Source organism: Mustela putorius, unplaced genomic scaffold (assembly GCF_011764305.1).
Source record: "Mustela putorius furo isolate JIRA1106 unplaced genomic scaffold, ASM1176430v1.1 tig00003859_pilon_pilon_pilon, whole genome shotgun sequence".
Classification (NCBI taxonomy): domain Eukaryota; kingdom Metazoa; phylum Chordata; class Mammalia; order Carnivora; family Mustelidae; genus Mustela; species Mustela putorius.
In genome coordinates, this window is record NW_025422011.1 from 374,991 (window position 1) to 396,691 (window position 21,701).

Sequence of the window (21,701 nt, forward strand, 5' to 3'; positions counted from 1 at the left end):
TCAATCCCAGGACTTTGGGATCATGACATAAGCTGAAGGCAGCCTCTTAACCGACTGAGCTACCCAGGCATCCCTAAAATGCTATTTCATTTTATTTTATTTAAGATTTTAGTTATTTGACAGGCAGGCAGAGAGAGAGGAGGAAGCAGGCTCCCTGCTGAGCAGAGAGCGTGATGCAGGGCTCAATCCCAAGACCTCAGGATCATGACCTGAGCCGAAGGCAGAGGCTTAACCCACTGAGCCACCCAGGCGCCCCTAAAATGCTATTTTATTTTATTTATTTTTTTTTAAAGATTTTATTTATTTATTTGACAGAGAGATCACAAATAGGCAGAGAGACAGACAGAGAGAGAGATGAGGAGAAGCAGGCTCCCTGCTGAGCAGAGAGCCCCATGCGGGACTCGATCCCAGGCCCCTGGGATCATGACCCGAGCCGAAGGTAGAGGCTTAACCCACTGAACCACCCAGGCGCCCCTAAAATGCTATTTTAAAGTGCTATATAAAAAGGGGCGCCTGAGTGGCTTAATCAGTTAAGCGTCAGCCTTCGGCTCAGGTCATGATCCCAGGGTCCTGCGACTGAGCCTTGCATTGGGCTCCCTACTCAGTAGGGAGCCTGCTTTTCCCTCTCTCCCTGCTTGTCCTCTTTCTCTCTGTCAAATAAATGTCTAAAAAAGAAAAAAAAAGTGCTATATAAATAGAGTAGTGACCAGAATAAAACCACACTTTTGGCAGAATGACACAAAATGAGAGGTGTCATTGCCCTGACATTGCCACGAAGACACCTACCTCCTGGTCTAACTGTAAATATGGGAATAATTGCTACATAGGATTTGAAGCCCTAATGTGCCTGGGAGGGGAGTCCAACTCATCAGTGATCCAAGAAAGGGTCCTTAAAGCCCCAGATCGTAAAGTAAAATAACTGTGAAAAAAGCCTTAAAAACATTTTCTTTGAAGCCAAATACATGGGGATAATCCATTCCTTACTTCCTCTTTTCCTTCTAATTGTCCCTAATGTTTCATTCTTTTCTAACCCACTCTCCCTCCCATGAAAGAAATGACCTCCTTTTGTTAATAAACAAAACTTACAAAGATGGTGCTGGTAGCAGAGTTGGTCTCAATTTCACTATCAGACAAGGTGCCCCGAGAGCTGGCCAAGTGGGCGCTGCCCTCACCGCCTGGACCATCACCCGCGTTGCTGCTCAGGTCACTGTCTGCTCCAAGGGTCTCTCCAGAGCTATTACTCACCTGGAAAGGAAAGAAAGGTAATAAGGGATATTCCCCAGCAAAGGGCTCCCAGAAATGCCCAGCTGTTAGAGCTCTCTACTGCCATCAAAAACAAAACAAAAACAAAACAAAACAAAACCAAAAACAAGCAAAGCACTGCACTTCAAAGGTGTGTCAGAGAGCCTCTGGTAGTACCTTCTTTGTGAGATGAGAAGCCCTGGGTGAAATCTCAGGGTCTGATCGTGCACACACAGACCTATGCCAGGTGAGCATCTCACCGTGAGAACCAAGCTGACATGAGACTAAGAGCCTCCAAACGAGAAATCACCCGCCTTTCCCAAAGGGGGACTCACACCCCACCCACACGATGCCAGTGTGGTGTTCCCCTACCACGGTGCTAACTTCAGAGTCCTGACTTGAGCTTCGGATCATAACGGCTGGACTCACACCAATGACAGAGTCTGGATCAGTCCTCTGAAACGACACGGGGACTCGGACACATTAGAGGAGGTGTCCCACCCACTCTCAGTTTTCCTAAGAAATACTGTACTGTCTTCCTTCTCCTCAACCCCAACCTACTATAGTCATCCCTAAACAGGTCATGAGACGTTTATTTTTTTCCTCAATATAAAATATACATGACTTGCATTGATGAAAAATAATAAACACTAAAGAAATACATGCTCACTATAGAAAATACACGAAAGAATGAGGAAATAGAAATAAGCCATAAACCTACCACTAACATGAATCACTGGTAAGGTTTTAGTATACTTCCTTTCAGTCGTCTCTACAAACATTTTAAAAATAAAATAGGAATCATACTGCACATAGCCTTGTAAAACATTTTCCTGTGTCACTAGATTTTTGAAAACACAGTCTTCAGTAGATACTAACGTAATATTCCGTGTATGTACTACACTTATTTCATCATTCTCCCATCACTGGGCATGCATTTTTTTTTTTTTTTAACTTGAAGTATTCTGAGATTGCAAATTTAATGCTCACAATTCCCAAAAAGGTTGTCACAAACCTGGGAACCAGATGTCAGGCTCACGCCACTGTCCGCACTGATCTGGGACTTTTTCTCCTCTGTCTCAAAGACGGATTTGATGACTTCGGGCCCTGGGTAGGGGAAAACCTCTGTCACTCCATACACAAAGGCAAGGGGCAGGCTGGTGAAGGGAGTGGGACAGCACACAGCCAGGTCACACACCTCAGCATGTCCCAGTCACCTTTCCAGGGACTGCCCCCACATCAGGCCCCACTGGAAGAAGTCCCCAGATGCCCTTAAGAACCAAGTAGGACAAATGAAACCTGGCCTCAAGGGGTTCTGCAGCCATCTCCACAACCTGAGAAAATTCTCAGCAAATCATTCTAAAACAGAAAGCTCCACAAGTAAATGTCTAAACCACATTCCCCCATACTCAGATCGGAGCTTCACTGGTGTGTGAAACCAATTAAGGGTCCCCAGGCCACTCAGTGCTTCCCCAACAAATGTGTCGAAAGGAGCTAGAAAAGGACAGGCCCAGCGAGATACAGAAACACCAGCTGTTTCCGTGGATACTGACTACCCCAACCCTACATTTCTCTACATTTGAGATAAAAACCACCCTCATTTTTTCCCCACCCACCCACAGTGGTATGGCAGAAGGACAGAATGACAGAAAGCAAGAAAGCGTGCCTAGGCAAGCCGCCAGAGAGAGCTGGGAAGCTACAGACTCAACATGGAGGGACAGCAACCATCTCTGCCAACTGTGCCCACAGGCCTTCTAACGGGTGAGGGAGATACCAGCCAATGAGGGGCACTGAAATAGGCAAACATTCTCCCCACCAACTCCGGAGCAATAGCAAACCATGTTCTTACGCAGTAGATGCCCTGATTACAGCCTGATTGCTAGGAGGATGGGGGGAAGAACAGCCTACGAGTCACATACCTGTGAGTCCCATACCACCTACCTGCTTTCATTCCAAATACCTCCCAAGAGCAAATTTGGGGGGGGGGGTGGGCTGACAAAGGGAGCCTGCCCCAACTGGGCCTGGGGAGTTGGCAGGTATGGGAGATTTGGGAACAGGAAGGGGCATTTGTTCCTTACTCTGTTTTTCCAAAGCTTTTTGCTTTTTCACTTCCTGGTGCTTGTTCCACAATTCTACCCCAGATGCAATGTAAGCAGGAGAGAAAGACAGACAGAGTCAGAGGCTGGTCAGACAGAATGGAAACCCACCCACCCAAGCTGATTCAGTCTCAGGCACAGGATTACAAATCAAGAGATAAAAAGAGATCTTTGTTGGGGGGGGGTTAAAAATCAAGAGATCTAGTGCCTTCCATCCCCACTCATGAACTAAAGACTCTAAATTCCTAGCCTGAACCCGAAAGTGGTAGGAAGAACCCTGCGGAACACTGGAGAAGGCGCTGCCTTCGCTCACGCTCCTCCATCTTGGCGTGAGGAAACTGACGCCTCTGGAGGCTGGAGTACTTTGCTCAAGATCACGTCACTTAGGACCAGTTTAAACTTCCATCGTGCCCTGCTATCTCTGCCAAATGAGCTGGGCAACGACAATTTTAAAAGATTTCAGACAAGACAGATGATCACCTCAAGCAGCCAAAGGGGTTCAGAAGCATGAGTACCAATCTGTGTGATTTGCTGGACTGGACAGAGGCCACTCAGGCAGGCAGTCAGCATCCCTCCTTGCCTCTACCAAAAAAATCTGATTCACCCTCAGAATCAGCATCTGCCCTGCCAAGTGACCCATTCTTAGCCAGTCATGGGGAAAAACGCTTCCAGTAAAGGACAGAGAACGTGAAATACTCAAGAATAGCATCTTTGTTGGGGTAAAGAAGAGAGAATACTGATGATAGATTCTTTTCCTGGAAGAACCTGAGTATATCTACTTAATCAGATCTCCTACTAGTTTCCCAGATGAGGAGGTAGAGACCCGGAGAGAGGAAGTGGTTTTCCCAAAGTCTCATTCCCAGCTGGAAACAGATATGGGACTAAAACCCCAGGCCTTCAGACTTGTGCTTGGGGGCCTTTTCTAAAACGTGGCATCAGACAGGAGGAAGGCAGGGGTGACGGCCTCTAGGACACTGTTCTAATGGCTTAGAGAAGGGGAGCTCCCCAACGAAGGAAACTGGTGCCTCATCCTCATTTATGGGAACACAAAACAACTGCTAATGGTATGGCAAAGAAGGACCCGTTAGAAGCATCCTGCCCGCAGAAACAGAATCAGACAAAGAAAGACGCACAACCTAGATGACTCAAGGTCAAGTACAGAGAGAATCAAATGCAGGTGCCACCCAGAGAGCTCACTAAAGAACGGCCTTAGCGGGAATGGAGAAACACTCCACACAAACAAGCTCTTTATCAAGTCCAGGAAGGAGAGGGTTAAAGAAAAGCGGATTCAGAAATCTATACCTTGAGGTCTAGAGCCCAGGGAAACAGGGTTGCTGGACACCCCCCAGCGAAGCAAATTTGAGGGTAGTGTCATGGCTGGATGGAGGTAAACTGGCCCAGATAATCATAATTTTATAGACCAAAGATGTATCTATAAACTTCCTTACAGCTTCCAGGAGCTCACATGGCTCTCCACTATGAAGAAATTCAGACATAAATAAAAAGAGGCACCAGACACAGAGCTCAGACTCCCTTTACTTAGAAGGCCTCACTGGCCTTCTAAGCAAAACCTCCTTCCTTCCTTTAAGATGTAGGTTGGGCGGGGAGGCGAGTAAAGGTGGCGTAAGGGATAAAGAAGTGCAAAGAAACACCATCAGAAATGGACGCAGACCTGTCTCCCTCTCTAGAAAGCAAAGCATGGGGGAAAGAAAGGCAGGATTCCGGATGAATTGAAAGGAGGGAGAGGTATTTAAGAAGCCACAACCCTCCCTCCACCACACCAAACACAGTGATACATACCAACAGATGCTACAAAATTTTCTTCCTTTAAACTTCTGGTGTCTAGTTCTCTGGGACCCTTTCCTGCAGCACTTGGTGCCCGAGGTCCCAGCTGGGGAACTCTCAGCTGTGCCATGGCCTTTGGGTCCCCCCGCCCGGACAGGCCAGGATCCTTGCCGACTGGGGTATTTACACTCTCTGTTGGACTTTTCTTCCGCTTGTCTGGTTCTAGGAAAAGATCAAATAGAGGAAGAGGTCGAAACAGACACAGTGAGTGGGAATCGAGCTATGGGAGTGAGGTGGGAGAAGAAAGTCTACAGGAGGATGGAGAACAGAAAAAATGCAAGGAAAGAAAAGTGGATGTCTTATTTTTCGTGACTGGAAAGTACCCACTATAGACAAACGTGCATTAAAAAAATAAATCCCAAAGCCTGATAGGAAGCAAGCTTGACCCTGAGGAACTTGTAAAAGAATGAGTTCCCTTTCCTCGTAATCAGTGGGAGAGCTGTGGATGGCACTGGCCCAGCCAGTGGGATCCCTACCTTTGCTATAGTAGTGGGTCTGGGCAATCTCCAGAAGCCCAAAGATGCTGGCCATACCCCCCAGACCCGCGTGGGCGTAGGACTGCTCCAGGCTGAGCACCGTGCACTTGAGCAGGTCTAGCATCCCCTTGTATACCTTCCGACTGACCTCCTGCAACGATAAGCCAGGGCCTAGTGTTGGCAAAACTGCCTTCGGTGTCCAGGTCCTTCTTCCCACTGATGCCAGCGCCCCTCGCTCCCAGACACTGACCACGTCAGGGATGGCATCCTGCCGGGCATCGTCCTCTGACTGCACTGAGCGGTTCAGCTTGCTCAGGACAAAGACTCGCAGCTGCTCGCTCTCCAGTAGCCGACGCACCTTTTTCATGTTGAGCCAGCCAACGCCCTGGCCATCCAGCACGCTGTGGACCACCTCCTTCAGGAACTGCTGGTTCTCACTATGGGGTCCACACACCACCTCTGCGGTCATCAGCTTCTGTGCGGAGCACTCCCCAACCCTGACCCACTGGCCTTCGCCAGACTAGATGCTTGCCTCCAGGGGCGGAACACAAACCAAGTCATCGGACGTCCAAGTCCCCTGCACCCCCTGTCCCCCCCACCCCCCTGCGTACCCAGCACTGCGGTTCCATTCTCCTCGCCGGCGTGGGCTACTACCTTCGCGCGGGGAGTCAGTCAGAAAGGGCAGTGCGCGCAAGACCTGACTTCGTCTGCCCAGCTGGGAGGTGCTCTCCCACTCCTGAGCAACCCTAGAGGGCGGCACAGGAATCGCTACCTCTATCGCAGAACTTTGGAAACAGCCCAGCCATTTATTACCTAGAATTGCTGGATCGACCCTGAGGTGATGGAGGCTCTCTTTTCACTGTTGGGCTGTGTTTAATAACAGATGACTTCTGGTCCACTAAGGCCCTCCTGTTTCCTATAGCCAGGAAGGTAGGAATGACAGACATCACTACTGTGGTCCCGCTGCCTGTGTCAGCACCGCCCTGGGGAGCCACGTTCCACACCCACTCCCCAGAAGGGCTGGGCGAGGGTGGCCCCGGGCCATCACACATAGGTCGAAACCAGCCATGGCAATGTGGAGGAGGTGGGGATGGAGACTCAGGCCACTCCACATGCACCAGCAGCGCCCCACGGGCAAGCACGGGCATCACGGGGGAGGGGCAAGGCAGGTCACTCATGGGACACTGCTTGCTCCGTGCAGAGGATGGCCCTCAGGCAGGCACGAAAGATGCTAGGAAAAAAAAAAAGATCATGCACAGCTCACGGGCAAGACCCACCTTCACCACTCCCGGGGCCGGCTTCAGTAACAATCTCCATTAGAGTATTTAGCCCAAATACTGGGACACAAAATACACAGTTAGTAGGTGCACCGTGATACCACAACCCCTGTTCCCCTCAATGGAGCTGTATGTCAGACCACCTGAGGATTCTCCCAAAGCTTAGTGCACATAACCGTAGTTCTCAGGCACCTCAGAGCTGGAAGCCAAGAGATCAGGAAACCACCAAGGGTCTAGGAAAGACCGTCCTTAGGGCTATGGTCTCTAAAAGCCAGGGGCAGGGTAAATGACACGAGGGACCTTCAAGTACTGAACAGGCACATGCATGAAAGAGGGACTGCTGGTTTTCATGAAACATCTCGCACAGGGGTCCAGAGGGCCTGCCAGTAGGCCGAGAGAGGAGACCCATCTTGCAGATGCTGTCATGGGAAGTGGGGTGGGGGTGTGAGGCCGGAGGCAGATGGGAGCGAGAGGGGCAGCAGATGAGTAAGGCGTCCGCATGCGATGAAGGCATTTCAACCGCTTTCCTCCCCAACTACATCACATGAAGCCAGTGACTAACCCTCTTCCTAAGCTACTGAGTTGTGTGTGGATTCGTGCCACAGTGCTAGTTAGCCCCCTACACCTCTAGCTATCACGTCTCTTTGCCCACCTACCCTATGTTCCCATCCCCATCAGAGTACACTCCTTTGATTGCCGGAGTTTTTAATCACTGGGGAGAGAAGTCAGTTAAAATATATATGGAGCTCGTCTCACTATGCTCTCTACTGTAATTAAATACTTCAGCCCAATAGCTAGAGAAAACAAACAAACGTCAAGAGAGTAAATTCCGAAGAGCCCTTCAGACCCTCCGAGCTCACAAACGAAAATCAAATAAGGTCATAACTGCTCTTAGAAGCCAACCAGTACTACCTGGCCCACCCACAGGGCCCATCGACGTGAAGTCAAACTGAGAGGCTTCTTGGCTCTGTAAACAGTGCCAGGCTCTCGCAACCATCCCCCGGCGGGCCAGCTCGCTGGGACAGAGCCCTCCTCTGCTCATGCAGCAAGAAGCCGGCAGATGATTGGTGGCAGCTCATGACCCCTTATGGATCGCCCCAGAAGCAGTTATGGCACAGCCGCTGGTATCCTAAATGACACAGCAGAGCCTCCTCTCCAGCTACAGAGACCATTCCCATCTGAAAACCAGTCAGAGCCCATCATGTGCAGTGAAAGCCATGAGAAGCAGTATGAGGGGCCACAGCCAGATCAAATGAGCCATCATACACAGGGTTCCTGACAAGCACCCGTAGGCCTGAGATATCTCCCGGAGAATCCTGGTTCGGCGGAAGGAGGGCTGCAGTTACCTTTCAGACTGGGGAAGGGTGTGGTCTTCTCCCGCGCACCTTTGGTGGGCAGTGTGAGGTTTGAAAGACTGAAGCTCGTACTGTGGTTTCGATATAGGCTGCCTGTCAAGGGGAGGGTGTGAGAGCGATGAGTTAGGAGCACAGAGAATCAAAGCTGATGACTGCACCATCAGCTCCATCTTCTTCCTTTTCAAGCACAGCCCCGGTACCTCTGATCTACCACAGAAAAGACCAAGTCTGTAATTTAGAGCAACCAAAGGGGCAGCTGCCAGGATTGTTCAAAATCCAGTAACAACTTTCTCTGACCACCTCCCCTGGTAACAGCCAAGTCTCTCACCAACCGCTAGCTCGGTGTGAAAGCTGACTTTATGCACTTTTGGTCAGATGTTGACGCTGCCCTTACCTGGCTTCTGAAAAAACTCAGTCATAATTATTCCTGATGCTGGCTATCTCCGGTCCCTGGTCTGTCCTTAATCTTTAACTGACACCACCCCGCATTTCCGGCCATATTCTCTAGGCACAAAAGTCAACCTCATATACATTCCTCATACAGATTTCCAAGTGTGTTCATGGAAAAAGTCCTTCACCAGGCAAAAAAGGTATTAGATACAGAACCCAAATCCAATTTGACCATTGTATTTCCACAAAATATATGACGTTTAATACAACGACTCTCAGTTGACTGCTATCTTACCTGAGATAGACTGAAACCTCCGGGGAGAGAGACTAATCTGTCCCTGTCCTTTACTGTCTTCCCTGGAAAATACCTTATTCATTGTCATCCGAACAAGCTGGACTGAGGCTCGATACCAACAGTCCAGCCCTACACCTGAGGTTCTAAGCAGCACCCACCATGGCCAGGCTCTATTGCAGACCAAACGGGACAGAGACAGGAGAGCTGAAGGCACTTACTGGCAAAAGACATGATGCCCCCGAAGCCCTCGGTGCTGTTGTTGGAGATGGTGGAGGTGGGTGAACTTGCGTGAGAGTCGGACTCTGCCTCAGAGTCGCTTGCCAGTTTCAAGCTGTTGGGCCGCAGCAGCTTTTGAGCCCTTGAATGCACAGTGGCACCTGTGAGCCCCAGGCAAGGGTACCTAGTCTTGGGAGTGTGGGCCTGGCCTGCACTGCCATCATGGCTCCCTTCCCACAACTCGTATATGCCTAGATCAAAGCACCAGCCTGGGATGGAGGGCAACCAGAGCATTTGGACTTCTCCAACTATCTGATTAACCCTCACCCGGGGTCCACTGCAGTGCGGTCCTTCAGTCACCCATCTAGAAGGAATCCCCAGGCTCTCACCGATTGCCATTGACATGTTGGCTGAATCGGGGAGTGTAACTTTCCCCCTGCTCATCATCATCTTCCTCAGGGGGAAGGCCATACTGGGGCTCGAAGTATGGATTGTCATAGGTTCGCCGGCGCACTGACCCCTCTCCGATTTCTGTCTGGCGCCTGTCCGTGTTCGATTTGCCCATGCTGGAAGGCACGGCAGAGAGGGGCTTGGAGACGCCTACTGCTGCCTTATCGTCCACCTCCGTTGAATCGGCAGGTTCCTAAAGGGCACATTAAATAAAAACTAGTCACCTGGTGCCCAGCAATACCTTCCTGTATTCTCAGATTAGCAGGGCCAAGCCAGGCCTATCAGGTTCCCATCTCCTAACCTAAGGGAATGAGAGAGAGAAGATCTCTGTGACACCCCTGGTGTCTGTGCCCACAAACTATGCAAAGGGGGAATCTTAGCTAAGTCCTGAACAAAGCCCAATGAGCTCCTTCTGTGTCTCCTAGGCTCTACGCGAGGAAGAATGTGAAGCGGCAAATTAACAGCTTCCGCCTCGACTTTCTGACAGAGGTGCAGCCCACGTGCCCAGTAACAGCTCGCACTCATCCACCCTTCCAAGTTGCCACGCACAGCATTAGCTCCATGGATGACGGTGCTGGGGCTACTGCTGGCGGTGATGCTGGAGCTGGAGCGCAGCGGCGGGTTTTCCTGAGAGTTCTCGCTTTCCGGGCCCACTTCCTCAGATTCCTTCTGGTTCTGCAGCTCATCGATCTTCACCTCGCTGGCATCCCCCAGCGCTGCATGCGTCAACGGATCCACATCTGCCGAAACCCAAGGGGGCAGGTATAGACCGCACGGTCCCAGAGCCCCAAACACTGCCCGGAGCGAGCCAGTGTCCCCAAGTACACTTACTGGGAGTATCACCATTGATGTCACACTTCATCATTTCACTGACAAAGTCACCAAGGGAGGAGTAAGAAGAGCTTGAGTCATCATAATCCATACTATCGCTGCCACTGCAGAGTGAAGAGCCCAAAAATAGAAACAAAAATAAAAATACAATGGAAGGAAAGGGAAGAGAAAAAGAATCAGTGATCAGCATTAGGAAAAATAAAAAAGCAAGGACTCTCATACACACACACACACACACACACACACACACAGGAGTATTACTCAGCCATAAAAAAGAATGAAATCTTGCCATCTGCAACAACATGGATAGAACCAGAGTATAATACTAAGTGAAATAAGTCAGGGAAAGAAAAATACCATATGATTTCACCCATATGCAGAATTTAAGAAACAAAGCAATCAAACAAAGGAAAAAAAAAAAAAGACAAACCAAGAAAGGAATTCTTAGAATCTTTTTTTAAAGGTTTTTATTTATTTATTTGATAGATCACAAGTAGACAGAGAGGCAGGCAGAGAAAGACAGAGAGAGGAGGAAGCAGGCTCCCCGCTGAGCAGGGAGTCTGATGCCCGGCTAGATCCCAAGACCCTGAGATCATGCATGACCTGAGCCAAAGGCAAAGGCTTTAACCCACTGAGCCACCCAGGCTCCCCAGAAAGAAATTCTTAATACAGAACAAGCTGATGGCTACTGGAGGGGAGGCGGGTGGGGGGTGGAACAGGTGATGAGAATTAGAGTACATTTATCACAATAAGCACTGACTAATGTGTTGAATTGCTGAATCACTGTATTGTACACCTGAAACTAATATAATGCTATATGTTAACTACAATGAAATTAAAATTTAAAACTTTTTAAAAGGGGGGGGTTCCTGGGTGGCTCAGTTGGTTAAGGGTCCAACTCTTGATTTCTGGCTCAGGTCATGATTTCTGGGTCGGGGATCAAGCCCCACTCTGCTAACTGCAGAGTCTGCTTCTCCTCCTCTCCCTCTGCCCCTCCATGTGCTCTTTCTCTCTCTCTCTCAAATGAATAAATAAATCTTAAAAAAAAAAAAAAAAAAAACCCTGGGGAAAAAAAAAAAGAGGAGTGCTCTTAACTCGAGGCCAGGAAACAAGATAAAATAAGTAAGCTAACACAAAACAATTAATAAAAATATAACCACAGCTTCAAAGACCAAAATCTAAGTCCCACAAGGCTTTGCCACTGTGCTCAATAAAGGCCAGTGAGCGCCTCCTTTGTACCTTAAAAATCGGTTCTGCCGCTCACCTGTCATCAGTGGGCTCAGAGTCAGAGTCGCGCTCTGGGGGCACGCTCAGTGCCTCGGCCAGCTGCGAGTTGCTATCATAGACTCGATAATGGATGGGCTGTAGCTGATGGGCATACCACTTCGGCTTGTCACCAATCAGGGCTGGATCAAACATGTCTACCCAAAGAGAAAGAACAGAGTTAGCAACAAGGAGGAAAAAAATAAAACAAGAAGAGCATAAAAGAAAGAAAGGAAAAAGTCTGAAGCCAAATGGGAATGGAAGGGGCAGGTCAAAGCTGCCCCAAAGAAAAGGCAAAGGGAAGGGCCATCAGGGGACAAAGGCAGAAGGTGGGGCAGGTGTGCTCACTGTTGTGGATTCGCTGGAAGGCGTAGTTGGTGGGGTTCAGGATCCATTCTCCGAAGTACTCCACGGCCTGAGTTCTGGCCAGCTTCTCTGCAAAAGGAGTCTGCCGGGGACGTGAGGCTAGAAAGGAGCCAGCTTGAAAAGCTACCACGGGCCGAGGGAAGAGACGCAGGGTACGTGTGTGCATCTGGAAGCCCTGCAGCACGTTGGGGGAGTTGAAGAAACGGACCATGGCCACTCTGGGGAAGAAGGGGATGGTGAGATGATCCGAGTCCCGCACCCTGCACCGTAAGGACGACTGCAGTCTGAGGTCTCAGACCACCTCCCCAAGCCAGCACTTCACAGGGAGAAGGATCTTAAACAAGCATTGATCTCTCTGCACTCAAGGTCTAAAAGGCCTGAGAGTATGAGGAACCAGAACTTCTCTTTGCTTTCACTAAGGTGGCACATGCAGCTACTGATAGAGCAGAACCCAGTTGAAGAGCACGTGATTATCCAGTCAACTTGGTCGTACCTCGTTGCAACATCCACAGAATCCACATCATTGCCATAGATGAGTGGGTTGAATTCAGTGGAAGGTGTGGACTGCAGGTCGTTAGAAGGCCTTCCCAAGAGAAGGGGGATCTCTTGGCCTTCGTGGAATTTTTCCAGATTGAGGATGGGCTGGGTGTTGAGACTCATGCTGGCAAGGGCCTGTGGAACAAGAGGAAATCCCCTATGGAGCGCAGCAGATTCCTGGGTAGCTAGGCAGTCATCTCCTAGGAAAGAGTCTTTGACATAAGAATCCAAATACTTTAACCTTCAGAAGATAATCTGAATTATACAGGCTTTCAGTTTTTTTTTTGTTTTTTTGTTTTTTTTTTTTTAAAGATTTTTTTATTTATTTGACAGACAGAGATCACAAGCAGGCAGAGAGGCAGGGAGAGAGAGAGGAGCAAGCAGGCTCCCTGATGATCAGAGAGCCCGATGCGGGGCTCGATCCCAGGACCCTGAGATCACGACCTGAGCCGAAGGCAGAGGCTTTAACCCACTGAGCCACCCAGGCGCCCCCAGGCTTTCAGTTTAAGCCAACCTGGCTCAAGGCAACTTAATCAAATATGGAACCCAGGGCAATAGTTTCCAAATTTATTTTAGTCATGAAATGTTTTTCAGTCTAGACCAGCAATGCTTCTTAAATATTAACGAGCACAGGAGTCACCTGGGAATATTGTTAAAAATGCAGATTCTGGTTCAATATATCTGGGGTGATTCCGCACTTTTAACAACCACAGGCAATGGTAATGCTCCTGGTCCGTGAATCACATTTCAAGTAGCAGGGGTAAGAACATAGGAGTAATGAGCCCAGGGATCTTAATTCCTATAAACATTTGAAGTACAATTCTACATATCAACCTCTCCATCTTATTAGCCATACTAAAGCAATCATCAAGAACGAAAACACAGCAAAGGCAGGCAGAGAACTGTCTCAACTTGCAATCTTCACCAGTCCCGGCAGTAACAAGACACTGTATTACTTCAGTGGGGATGAAGCAAGTGAGAGGGAGAGGGATGCTACAGAATGACCCATTTGAGCCCAGACAGATATCTAGAGGTACTGCTGAACAGCTAAGACAACATAGAGGTTCCTAAAGACCCTTCAAATGAGAACAAGGATTCCTATAAAGAAATATGGAGCTGTCTACTGGTGGTCCTACATAACACATACAAGAGGAAGAAGAAATGGGGCCCTGCCATATGTTACCTTCAGGTACTGTGCTCGGCATGCAGAAGAGGAAGAAAAGCAATCAATGAAAAATTTATTGAAAGGATTACTCAAGAGAGGAATTTTTGAAGAAAGCATTTACGGGGACCTAGGGATCAATTCAAAAGGAAAATATGAAAGGAGTCAGATTGTCCAAATGACTAGCTCCTTCCTTACAAGACAGACAGAATGCCCTAAGGCCATAAAGAATGGCAGATATGAGGGGCGTCTGTGTGGCTCAGTGGGCTGAATGTCCAACTCTTGGTTTCGGCTCAGGCCATGATCACAGGGTTGTGAGATCGAGTCCCACATTAGGCGCTGAAATCACTGGGGAGTTTGCTTGAGATTCTCTTCCTGTGCTCCTCCCCCTCCCCATGCACACTTTCTCTCAAACTAAATAAATCTTTAAAAAAAAAAATCTAAAAGCCCTTTTTGAGATTCATCCTGATACCCAGAAATGGGACACACCTCTTCTTAGCTAAGAAAATCTAATCCACTTGACCTCTGAAAGGAAAGTGGCTCTTAGAACAGCTACAGCCTCCAGGCCGCCCTAGAGTAGCCACTGCTCCCTTCCTTTTCTTCTCTCTTCACCCACCTGCTTCAGATGCTTCTTCAGCTCTAATGATTCTGGCTCTGGCAGGGTTGGGAGCACCTCTGCATTGGTGGGGGCAATCACCTGCACCAGAAAAACAAAAAAAGGCATGACCTTGGAATTAATTACTCAGGAGTTACTCTTACATAGAGGAGGTAACAAAAATAGTAAGTTGTATACACGGTATTTTCACCCATATGTGAGTATGTATATCATATATAGACATATATTTAAAATACACACATACGTAAATAAAAAGAAATACACCTCGGTGTTACTAGTGACTATCTCTACATGCTAGTGCTGTGGTTTTTATTTATTTATACTTATTTGGATTTTTAAAGTTTTACAACGAACACATATAAGGGTTACTGCTGAAGTCTGAATGTACTCGTGCCACAGAATATTAATATGCATTTTAAGTCTGCATTGAAAGACACTTTCTCACTAGAAACCATAGCCCAGGAGAACCATCAGGTGAGCTACACTGTATGTCGTGTTCCCATGATCACAACCGCCTTACTGCTCCCAGATGCAGGGCAGCACTTCACTCCGGCAAAACTAAATCTGACACTCCTTTGAGTTCTAACCAGGGCGTATTAAGCCAATAAAGCAAAAGCTAAGCATTTAAAAGAATTGTTTCAATGAGTCACACAAGAGAAATCACCTAACTGAGGACCTTCCTGGGAAGGATCTAGAAAAAGAAAACACAATCCTCTTCTAGAATCTATAGTCCCTCGGCCAAGAACCTCACCCTATTGCTGTCCAGATCCACCAGCCATACGTCATCAGGCATTTTGAAGTCCAGCTTGTAGAGGAAGAAGCTGGCAGGGACCCCGATGATGTATGGAGTTGGAGCCAACAGCAGCTGTGGGAAGAAAAAAGAGGGTACGAAACAAAAACTAAATCTATTTCAATCACTTAAAGAATCAGAATCTTTTTAGATAAGGAAATCCAGATCCATAATCTCTTTTCCAAAACTCTTGAGGGTAGGTGTGTTTCTGTATTCACAAGTTTTCAGATTTTAGAGAGGTAATAGTATATATTCTGTACATTATATAACACCTACAACAGTGTAGCCAGAAACCTATAATTATTAGCATTTACATTTTTAAAAAAATTTTCATTTATTCATGGGCGGGGGGGCTTGAGCAGGGAGGAATGGCAGGCAGAGGGAGAAGCAGGCTCCCCACTGAGCGGGGAGCCTGACATGGGGCTCGATCCCAGGACCCTGGGATCATGACCTGAGCAGAAGGCAAATGCTTAACCGACTGAGCCACCCAGGCGTCCCAACATTTACTTTGAAAGTAAAAACCAAAAATAACACAAGTTTTGACATCAAATCAGTTCAAGTTAGGTCATGGTTTACGGACCTGTAAGTTATTATAAGGGAAGAAAGAGGAGTACTGATTTACAACTTCTCAGCACTGATCTCCCTCAGAGCTGGACAGAGCTGGAAAGTAGAGGTAACAAAGCCAGAAAGCACCTGCACTCACCTGTTCTGCCGATGCCATGCAGGTGGGCAGCAGTGGGATTACAGGAAACATATACTCCAGTGGGTAGATCATCGCCACAAATGCCATCACAGACATGGAGAGGGCATTGTAGTCTCGGGACTGTAGCACCACCTGCCGCAAGCCATCCCACAAGGATGGTTCAACAGCAAGAATAACAGGGATGAGAAAACAGTTTCCAGCGCTACCATTTAATTTCCATCTCACCACGCACAGGGCTCCACGAACACAGCTTTCACAGTGATCTCTGCCCCATGCCTTACCTTCCTGGTTCGGAACAGAACTACTGATATTTCCGGAGAATTAGGTCAGTCTAGTTAAGGATAATTCAACTGAGTGGCAGACCCTCTGAATACATTCCACTGAGAGTACCTTAATCCAGCCCACAACTAGAGGGTGCCTCCTGTATACCTGGCATATGTTACCTTCTAGGGACAAAAAGATGAAAAAGATGTAGGCCCTGTCCTTAAAGGTCTAGAAAGCTGGCTCTCTCACCTTGTGCTCTAAGAGGATGCAGGTTAGCACCTGAAGACAGGCATCCACACCCAGAAGTTCCAAGGGAAGGTGCAGTGGGAAATCCACCAGGGTGAATCGAGAAGGGTCTGGAAGAGCAAAGGTCAGAGCTTGTTGGAGCTCCTGGGGTAGGACCTCAATGTCTACTCGCTTCTGCCCAGAGACGGGCACTGGGGAACGAAGCAATCGATAGATCCAGGCCTCAATCTCTCGAAGGTCATGAAGAAGGGCACTTGACTTCTCCTCCACTAGCAATGATCCAGTAAAGATGCGCCACATAGTGTCCCTGAGGAGCAGACAGCAGGAAACAGACACATAAGCACCAGGAGCTGATACCCTACTGCAACACAATACAGTAGCCACACAGTAAAAATGATATCGGAAAAGCCCTATCTTTGGGCTCAGCTAGGGCTGGAGGGTATATCCAAGAGAACAAATGTAAAAATGTATACATAGGAGGACCTATATTCCTGCCTGCATGAAACATCGAACTCCAAACATTATTATGTTAGGCAGTCTAACTCTGTAGCACTTTTTCCTTAGACAGGACTAATACAATATGCTTAAAGAGGTGTATGAAGGACCGCAGGCTATGTTTTTTAATGATTGACCGATTTCTTTCTTTTAACAAAAATTTATTCTTAAACGTACAAAATGGTCTAAGACATCACTTCATTCTAGCCATACGAAGGACCTCAGGCTTCAGAGGAAATTTCCTGCCCCTCACAGACCGACTCATCTCTAACTGCTTCCCTCTCTTCTGAGTGTCAGCAGCAGACTGTACCTTTGTATGCCTCGAGGGATGCCCAGTTTCTTGCCCAGCAGCCGCTCGCTGCAGCAGTCCACAAGACGTTTGAGGGTGTACAGACATTCTCGGAAGGTGGAGAAGAAGGGATAGTGGCTGAGCACACACAGGGATGTCAGAGTACTATTGCGTGAACGGCTCCCTGCCTTGGCCCGGGGTTTGACCCGAGGAGACTGATTCACATCGGGGGCGGGGTCAGCACTGGGGGGTTGCAAGGACAGGCCGGTCTCTGAGGTCTCAGTGCCAACCTCTTCTGATGCACAAGTGGCACGGGGTCCTTCCTTCCCACGTGACCCTGCCCCACCTTCCCCCTTTTCTTTAGGCATACGCTTCTGGAAGGAGCGGTAGAAGTTAACACAGATGCCATAACGAGTGACTCCAGTGTCCTTGTCAGTGAGGGTGAAGACGAAAGAAGTGTCATCCCGCAGACTCATGCGCCGCTGACGCACACTCAGACAGCCCTCAGGCTGGCAGAAGAACACTACATCTGGGGGCAGGGGAAACTCGGAGTGGTCCTCCAAGGGGTACCGCCGTAGTAATTCAGGAGTCTGGGCCACACTATCACTGCTCGGGTGCCTGCAGAACATAAAGACGAGTTCAGCAGCCTGAAGGGAGAGGATGCCATTTCAGATGTTCACCATGGTCCAGAAATGAAACTCAAAATACTATTTTGGATAAAGTAACCTAACTGCTGGAAAACATGGGTGTGGCTGACAGCATTGAGCCGGTAGGCTAAATGAGATCTGTACTGTCATGAAGATACCAATCTTGAAATGCAAAGAAAACTGCAGCAACAGAATTATTACTAATGCCTTCAGATGATTACCACTTTAAAAGGTGTATTAGCTAACGAACTACCAACAGAGAGTACGTAGGTAAAGAGCACAGCCTACTTTTCTTTTTTACAAAATTGGGAAACTGAGGTATACAGGGTACATTTGCCCAAGAACACAGGGATGCTAGATAAGAGCAATTTTGCTCTGTCTCTGTTCCTCTGGGCCAAAACTCTCAATCCACCTGACTGCTGTTTCCACAACTGGCGCCAGTGCACCTGTCACGGTAAAATAACAGGGGAAGAGTGAGGAATGCAAAACAATGTGGGTGTCAGGAAGGCAAGTAATTACACGTGTTGTGGTCACTGCATGTGACAAGACGAAAACCAGTCTCTTCTTAGTTACCTGGCCCCTACGATCACTAGATAATCAAGTAACCGAGGACAGAGCTTCTTCTTTTGCACCATGGTTCCAAATTCACCAGTTCATCTCAGAGAAACTTCAAGGCACCACACAAGGAGTCAATGTTCCCAGGAGGAATTCTGATGTTATCTGAAAATTCAAGTCCAATAGGAAAAAAGTACTGATAAAATCCACTGCTGTGCCCAAGGGACTCATCTGCCTCAGCTTTATTCCAGCCAGGGTCAGAGGTCAGAAGGGCTTCTGTTTTAATCCTAAAGATGAGAGAACATGACACTTTTCCTAGTCCAGAGCTTGATCAAAGCTGATGAACTCACAGAGCCAAATGTCAAGAAGTAGGATAAATAATGGCTCACCTCCCCCATCCCTACAAAGCAGCTCATTTCCAGCCTCACTCCTGATGCTCTGTTTCTGAAAAAACAGACCCCGTTAGTCTCATCTGGATTCAGTCAGTATGATAACAAAAACGAAGTCACTTTTAGGACAGCTCCAGGGTATGAGGATCCAACCAGACTCTAATCAGCACTAATCTGTACTCCTACCTCTGGATGAAAACCTAATTATTTTCTGTTCTAACATTCTGCATTCAGCTTCATGTGAAACTACCATAAAAACCGTATACTTCATGCACTCAGACAATAACAACAGAGGGCTTCTCTACCCTGTGCACTCTCAGATGAAGGAAATCTATGTCCCAATTGCTTCCCTAAACCATTTTTTCCTTTCCTCTTCAAGCAAGAAAGGGTCCCACGGGTTACCGCTACTAGCTCTGCCCTTGGTGCTGAATCATAGTCTTTATTCTAGTCCCAGGACTAGAATCAGGGATACAATGCACACAGATGAGACTTTGTCCTTGTACCTCTTACACAAATGAAGAATTAGATGCAGAAATAACAGAATTCCTGCAAGAACAGGGAGAGGTGCTCAGAGGAACCGTAAACCATAGTCCAAAAAGCGGGAAAAGCTTACATGGTCTTAATTATAATTTATGTCATATTTATTGGATCTCCATACACTTCTCTAAGCAAAATGTTTCACTCCACTATAAGGTTATCTTCAGTGCATACAGGATTCTACTTCTATACTCTACACAGGTCACACTAAGACCTCCTTTGCTACACACACAGATATTCCCATTACACTACATACACACACGCAACTCCCATGCACTCCCACACCCAGACATGAATAATCCCTGTATGCTTAAGGTTCTATTTGATTTAGATAATGAATTCTATCTTTGTCTTCCCTGCTTAATAATAAATAGACTGCTCTGCAATACTCTTGAATCCTCAAAATACTGCTCCCTCCCTTCTCTTGCTCCCAATAGAGGAGCTGCAGGTAATAGGATTCAGTATTGTCTCTATAGCGACCAGGACTATTTATAGCATAGCCACAGCCCCTCCCCTGCTCCGTGACCACAGAGTGCTAGCAGCTGCTACTCCAGAGTGGTCCAGGGCCCATAACAATTCATTCTCCTTGAATCTAAAGACACTTCTTCCACTGACAGCACCTGCTAATTATTACATTATCGTCTCCCCATCTATTTTTAGATTATACTTTGTTCTAAGCTCTGGATTTTGAGAGAGATCTCTTCTTTCCATGCAACCCAACCCGAGTTTACGCATGCCATATGCCCATTTCTAGGTTATCATTACCACCCAAAAAGTCCTTTGGTTCTCTCCAGTGCCATGGAATCGTGAGCAAACTGCAGAAGGTGGGGCACTGTTATAAAGTTGATCTCTGGTCTTTGCAAGCAGAGTAAGAAAAGGAGGGGAAATAGAAAAATGAAAAGGGACATGTGTAAAAAGTGTTATTCTTTAATTATATGAAAATTGCTTAGGGCGAGAGCCGATGTATCTTAAAATAAAACAATTTATGGGGCCAGAGCTCAAGGCGAAGCCTTGAAATCTATGTTTACACTGAAAACCAAGAGCCCTTTCCTGCCAAAATTTCAACAATCACATGTGAAGTGTCTTCTACTAATATATTAGGGCATCAGGCCTCTAGCTTTGGTGGGATCTTAGCCCTGCCACTTAGAATCATTTGATAAAGCTCAAGTCATTATCATGCTCTACCATGTCCATCTCCCTCCGGAACTACAAGGACCCTGAGATCTTGTGACTATTGCAGCCCTAGTGATAGGATAGATTTTTAGCCACACTTCATATCTCACCAACAGCCACTACCTCTGGTTATTCCGATTGCAAAGATAGGCTTTCCTCCACATTCTCTCCCCTTCCCATAAAGACTAACATCACCTATAACTCACATCCTGTCTTCATATCAACCAGACTCAGACTCTGCCTTTTGCCTCAACCATATTTACTAATAGGGAGTCCCTGGTTCTCAGCTCTTATGTTCCAAAGGCATCAAACGCGTACCTATCTGCTTCCCCATCCACTCCATCCAGACGCAGATTTAGAATCCACAGACGTTAAGTTCTCTATGTCTTTTCAGCCTACAAATGGCCAGGTTTAGCAACGCTTTGGATTAGTCCCTCGTTTTGGGGGCAGAATGTCATAGTAAAACCACAGGAACCGGAGAGCGAGATGACATCTTTGCTGACGTGAGCACAACAGAAAGCTCTCTCCCCTCCTACCCAGGCAGTGACCTTGCTAGCGCATCAGCACAGACCGGTCAGCGTGGGGGAGAACGAGAGCAATAAGGCAGGCAATAGGCAGGGTTGGAAAAGAGGCGAGGACAGGAAGAGGAAGAATTTAAAGATGCGCGAGGATGAGGAGGGAAGCAGTTGCAAAAAGATGAAATGGTATCTCGATTCTCTAACAAGCCAGTTTTGAAACACCAAAAAAAAATTTTTTTTTCTTTTTTCAAAAAAACCCAAACATGATCTCCAACCCGTGATCAAATATAAGGTGCACACGGCGCGCGCGCGCCAGGTGGTTATCCCGGCTCCGTCCCCGGCAAGACAGCTCTGCCCGCCCCCTCACCTGCTGGACAGTTCTCCCCCGCCCACGCTCCGACCAGCGCCACCCGCCAGCCGGGCCGGAATCGAGTCCAGCCACCGCCAGCTGAGCCCAGTCCTGCAGCCCGCACCTCTTCCGCGGCTCCGAGCGTGCCCTCCCTTCTAGCCCCGCCTCCTTCCCTCCGGACCCCCCGCCGTCCCCCTCCAGACCCCACGCCCCCCATCTCCTTTAGGGCCTCTCCAAAGGTGGCTTTCCCCTAGAGCCCCTGTTTCCTCTCAAAGTCCGTCTCCCCCGGGGTGCCCCGTCCCAAATACCCTCCCAGGACCCCCTGTGGC

General features: G+C 47.9%; 1 protein-coding gene across 50 annotated transcripts in view; it reads right to left on the reverse strand.

Annotated features, from left to right (window-relative positions):
* Window positions 1-21,701, reverse strand: part of MADD (MAP kinase activating death domain) — a 39,792-nt gene that overhangs the window by 17,819 nt on the left and 272 nt on the right. For 5 of the 50 annotated variants that reach the window (XR_006602237.1, XM_013061708.2, XM_004763094.3 and 2 more), the window contains exons 2-24: window positions 18,425-18,571; window positions 17,226-17,822; window positions 16,424-16,727; window positions 15,911-16,042; window positions 15,169-15,282; window positions 14,418-14,498; window positions 12,596-12,774; window positions 12,085-12,320; window positions 11,738-11,894; window positions 10,474-10,577; window positions 10,192-10,382; window positions 9,582-9,835; window positions 9,195-9,334; window positions 8,283-8,384; window positions 6,937-6,996; window positions 6,473-6,575; window positions 5,910-6,096; window positions 5,660-5,810; window positions 5,139-5,345; window positions 3,321-3,374; window positions 2,258-2,349; window positions 1,615-1,698; window positions 1,087-1,245 (exon numbers count right to left, since the gene is read on the reverse strand). Coding sequence is in view for 49 of the 50 variants with exons in the window: in XM_013061708.2 (XP_012917162.1) it covers window positions 1,087-1,245; window positions 1,615-1,698; window positions 2,258-2,349; window positions 3,321-3,374; window positions 5,139-5,345; window positions 5,660-5,810; window positions 5,910-6,096; window positions 6,473-6,575; window positions 6,937-6,996; window positions 8,283-8,384; window positions 9,195-9,334; window positions 9,582-9,835; window positions 10,192-10,382; window positions 10,474-10,577; window positions 11,738-11,894; window positions 12,085-12,320; window positions 12,596-12,774; window positions 14,418-14,498; window positions 15,169-15,282; window positions 15,911-16,042; window positions 16,424-16,727; window positions 17,226-17,822; window positions 18,425-18,486 (3,750 nt within the window). In the remaining variant the exon portion in view is untranslated. The remainder of the gene's footprint in view (window positions 1-1,086; window positions 1,246-1,614; window positions 1,699-2,257; window positions 2,350-3,320; window positions 3,375-5,138; window positions 5,346-5,659; window positions 5,811-5,909; window positions 6,097-6,472; window positions 6,576-6,936; window positions 6,997-8,282; window positions 8,385-9,194; window positions 9,335-9,581; window positions 9,836-10,191; window positions 10,383-10,473; window positions 10,578-11,737; window positions 11,895-12,084; window positions 12,321-12,595; window positions 12,775-14,417; window positions 14,499-15,168; window positions 15,283-15,910; window positions 16,043-16,423; window positions 16,728-17,225; window positions 17,823-18,424; window positions 18,572-21,701) is intronic. The other 45 variants (XM_045065928.1, XM_045065912.1, XM_045065911.1 and 42 more) reach the window with 25 other exon arrangements.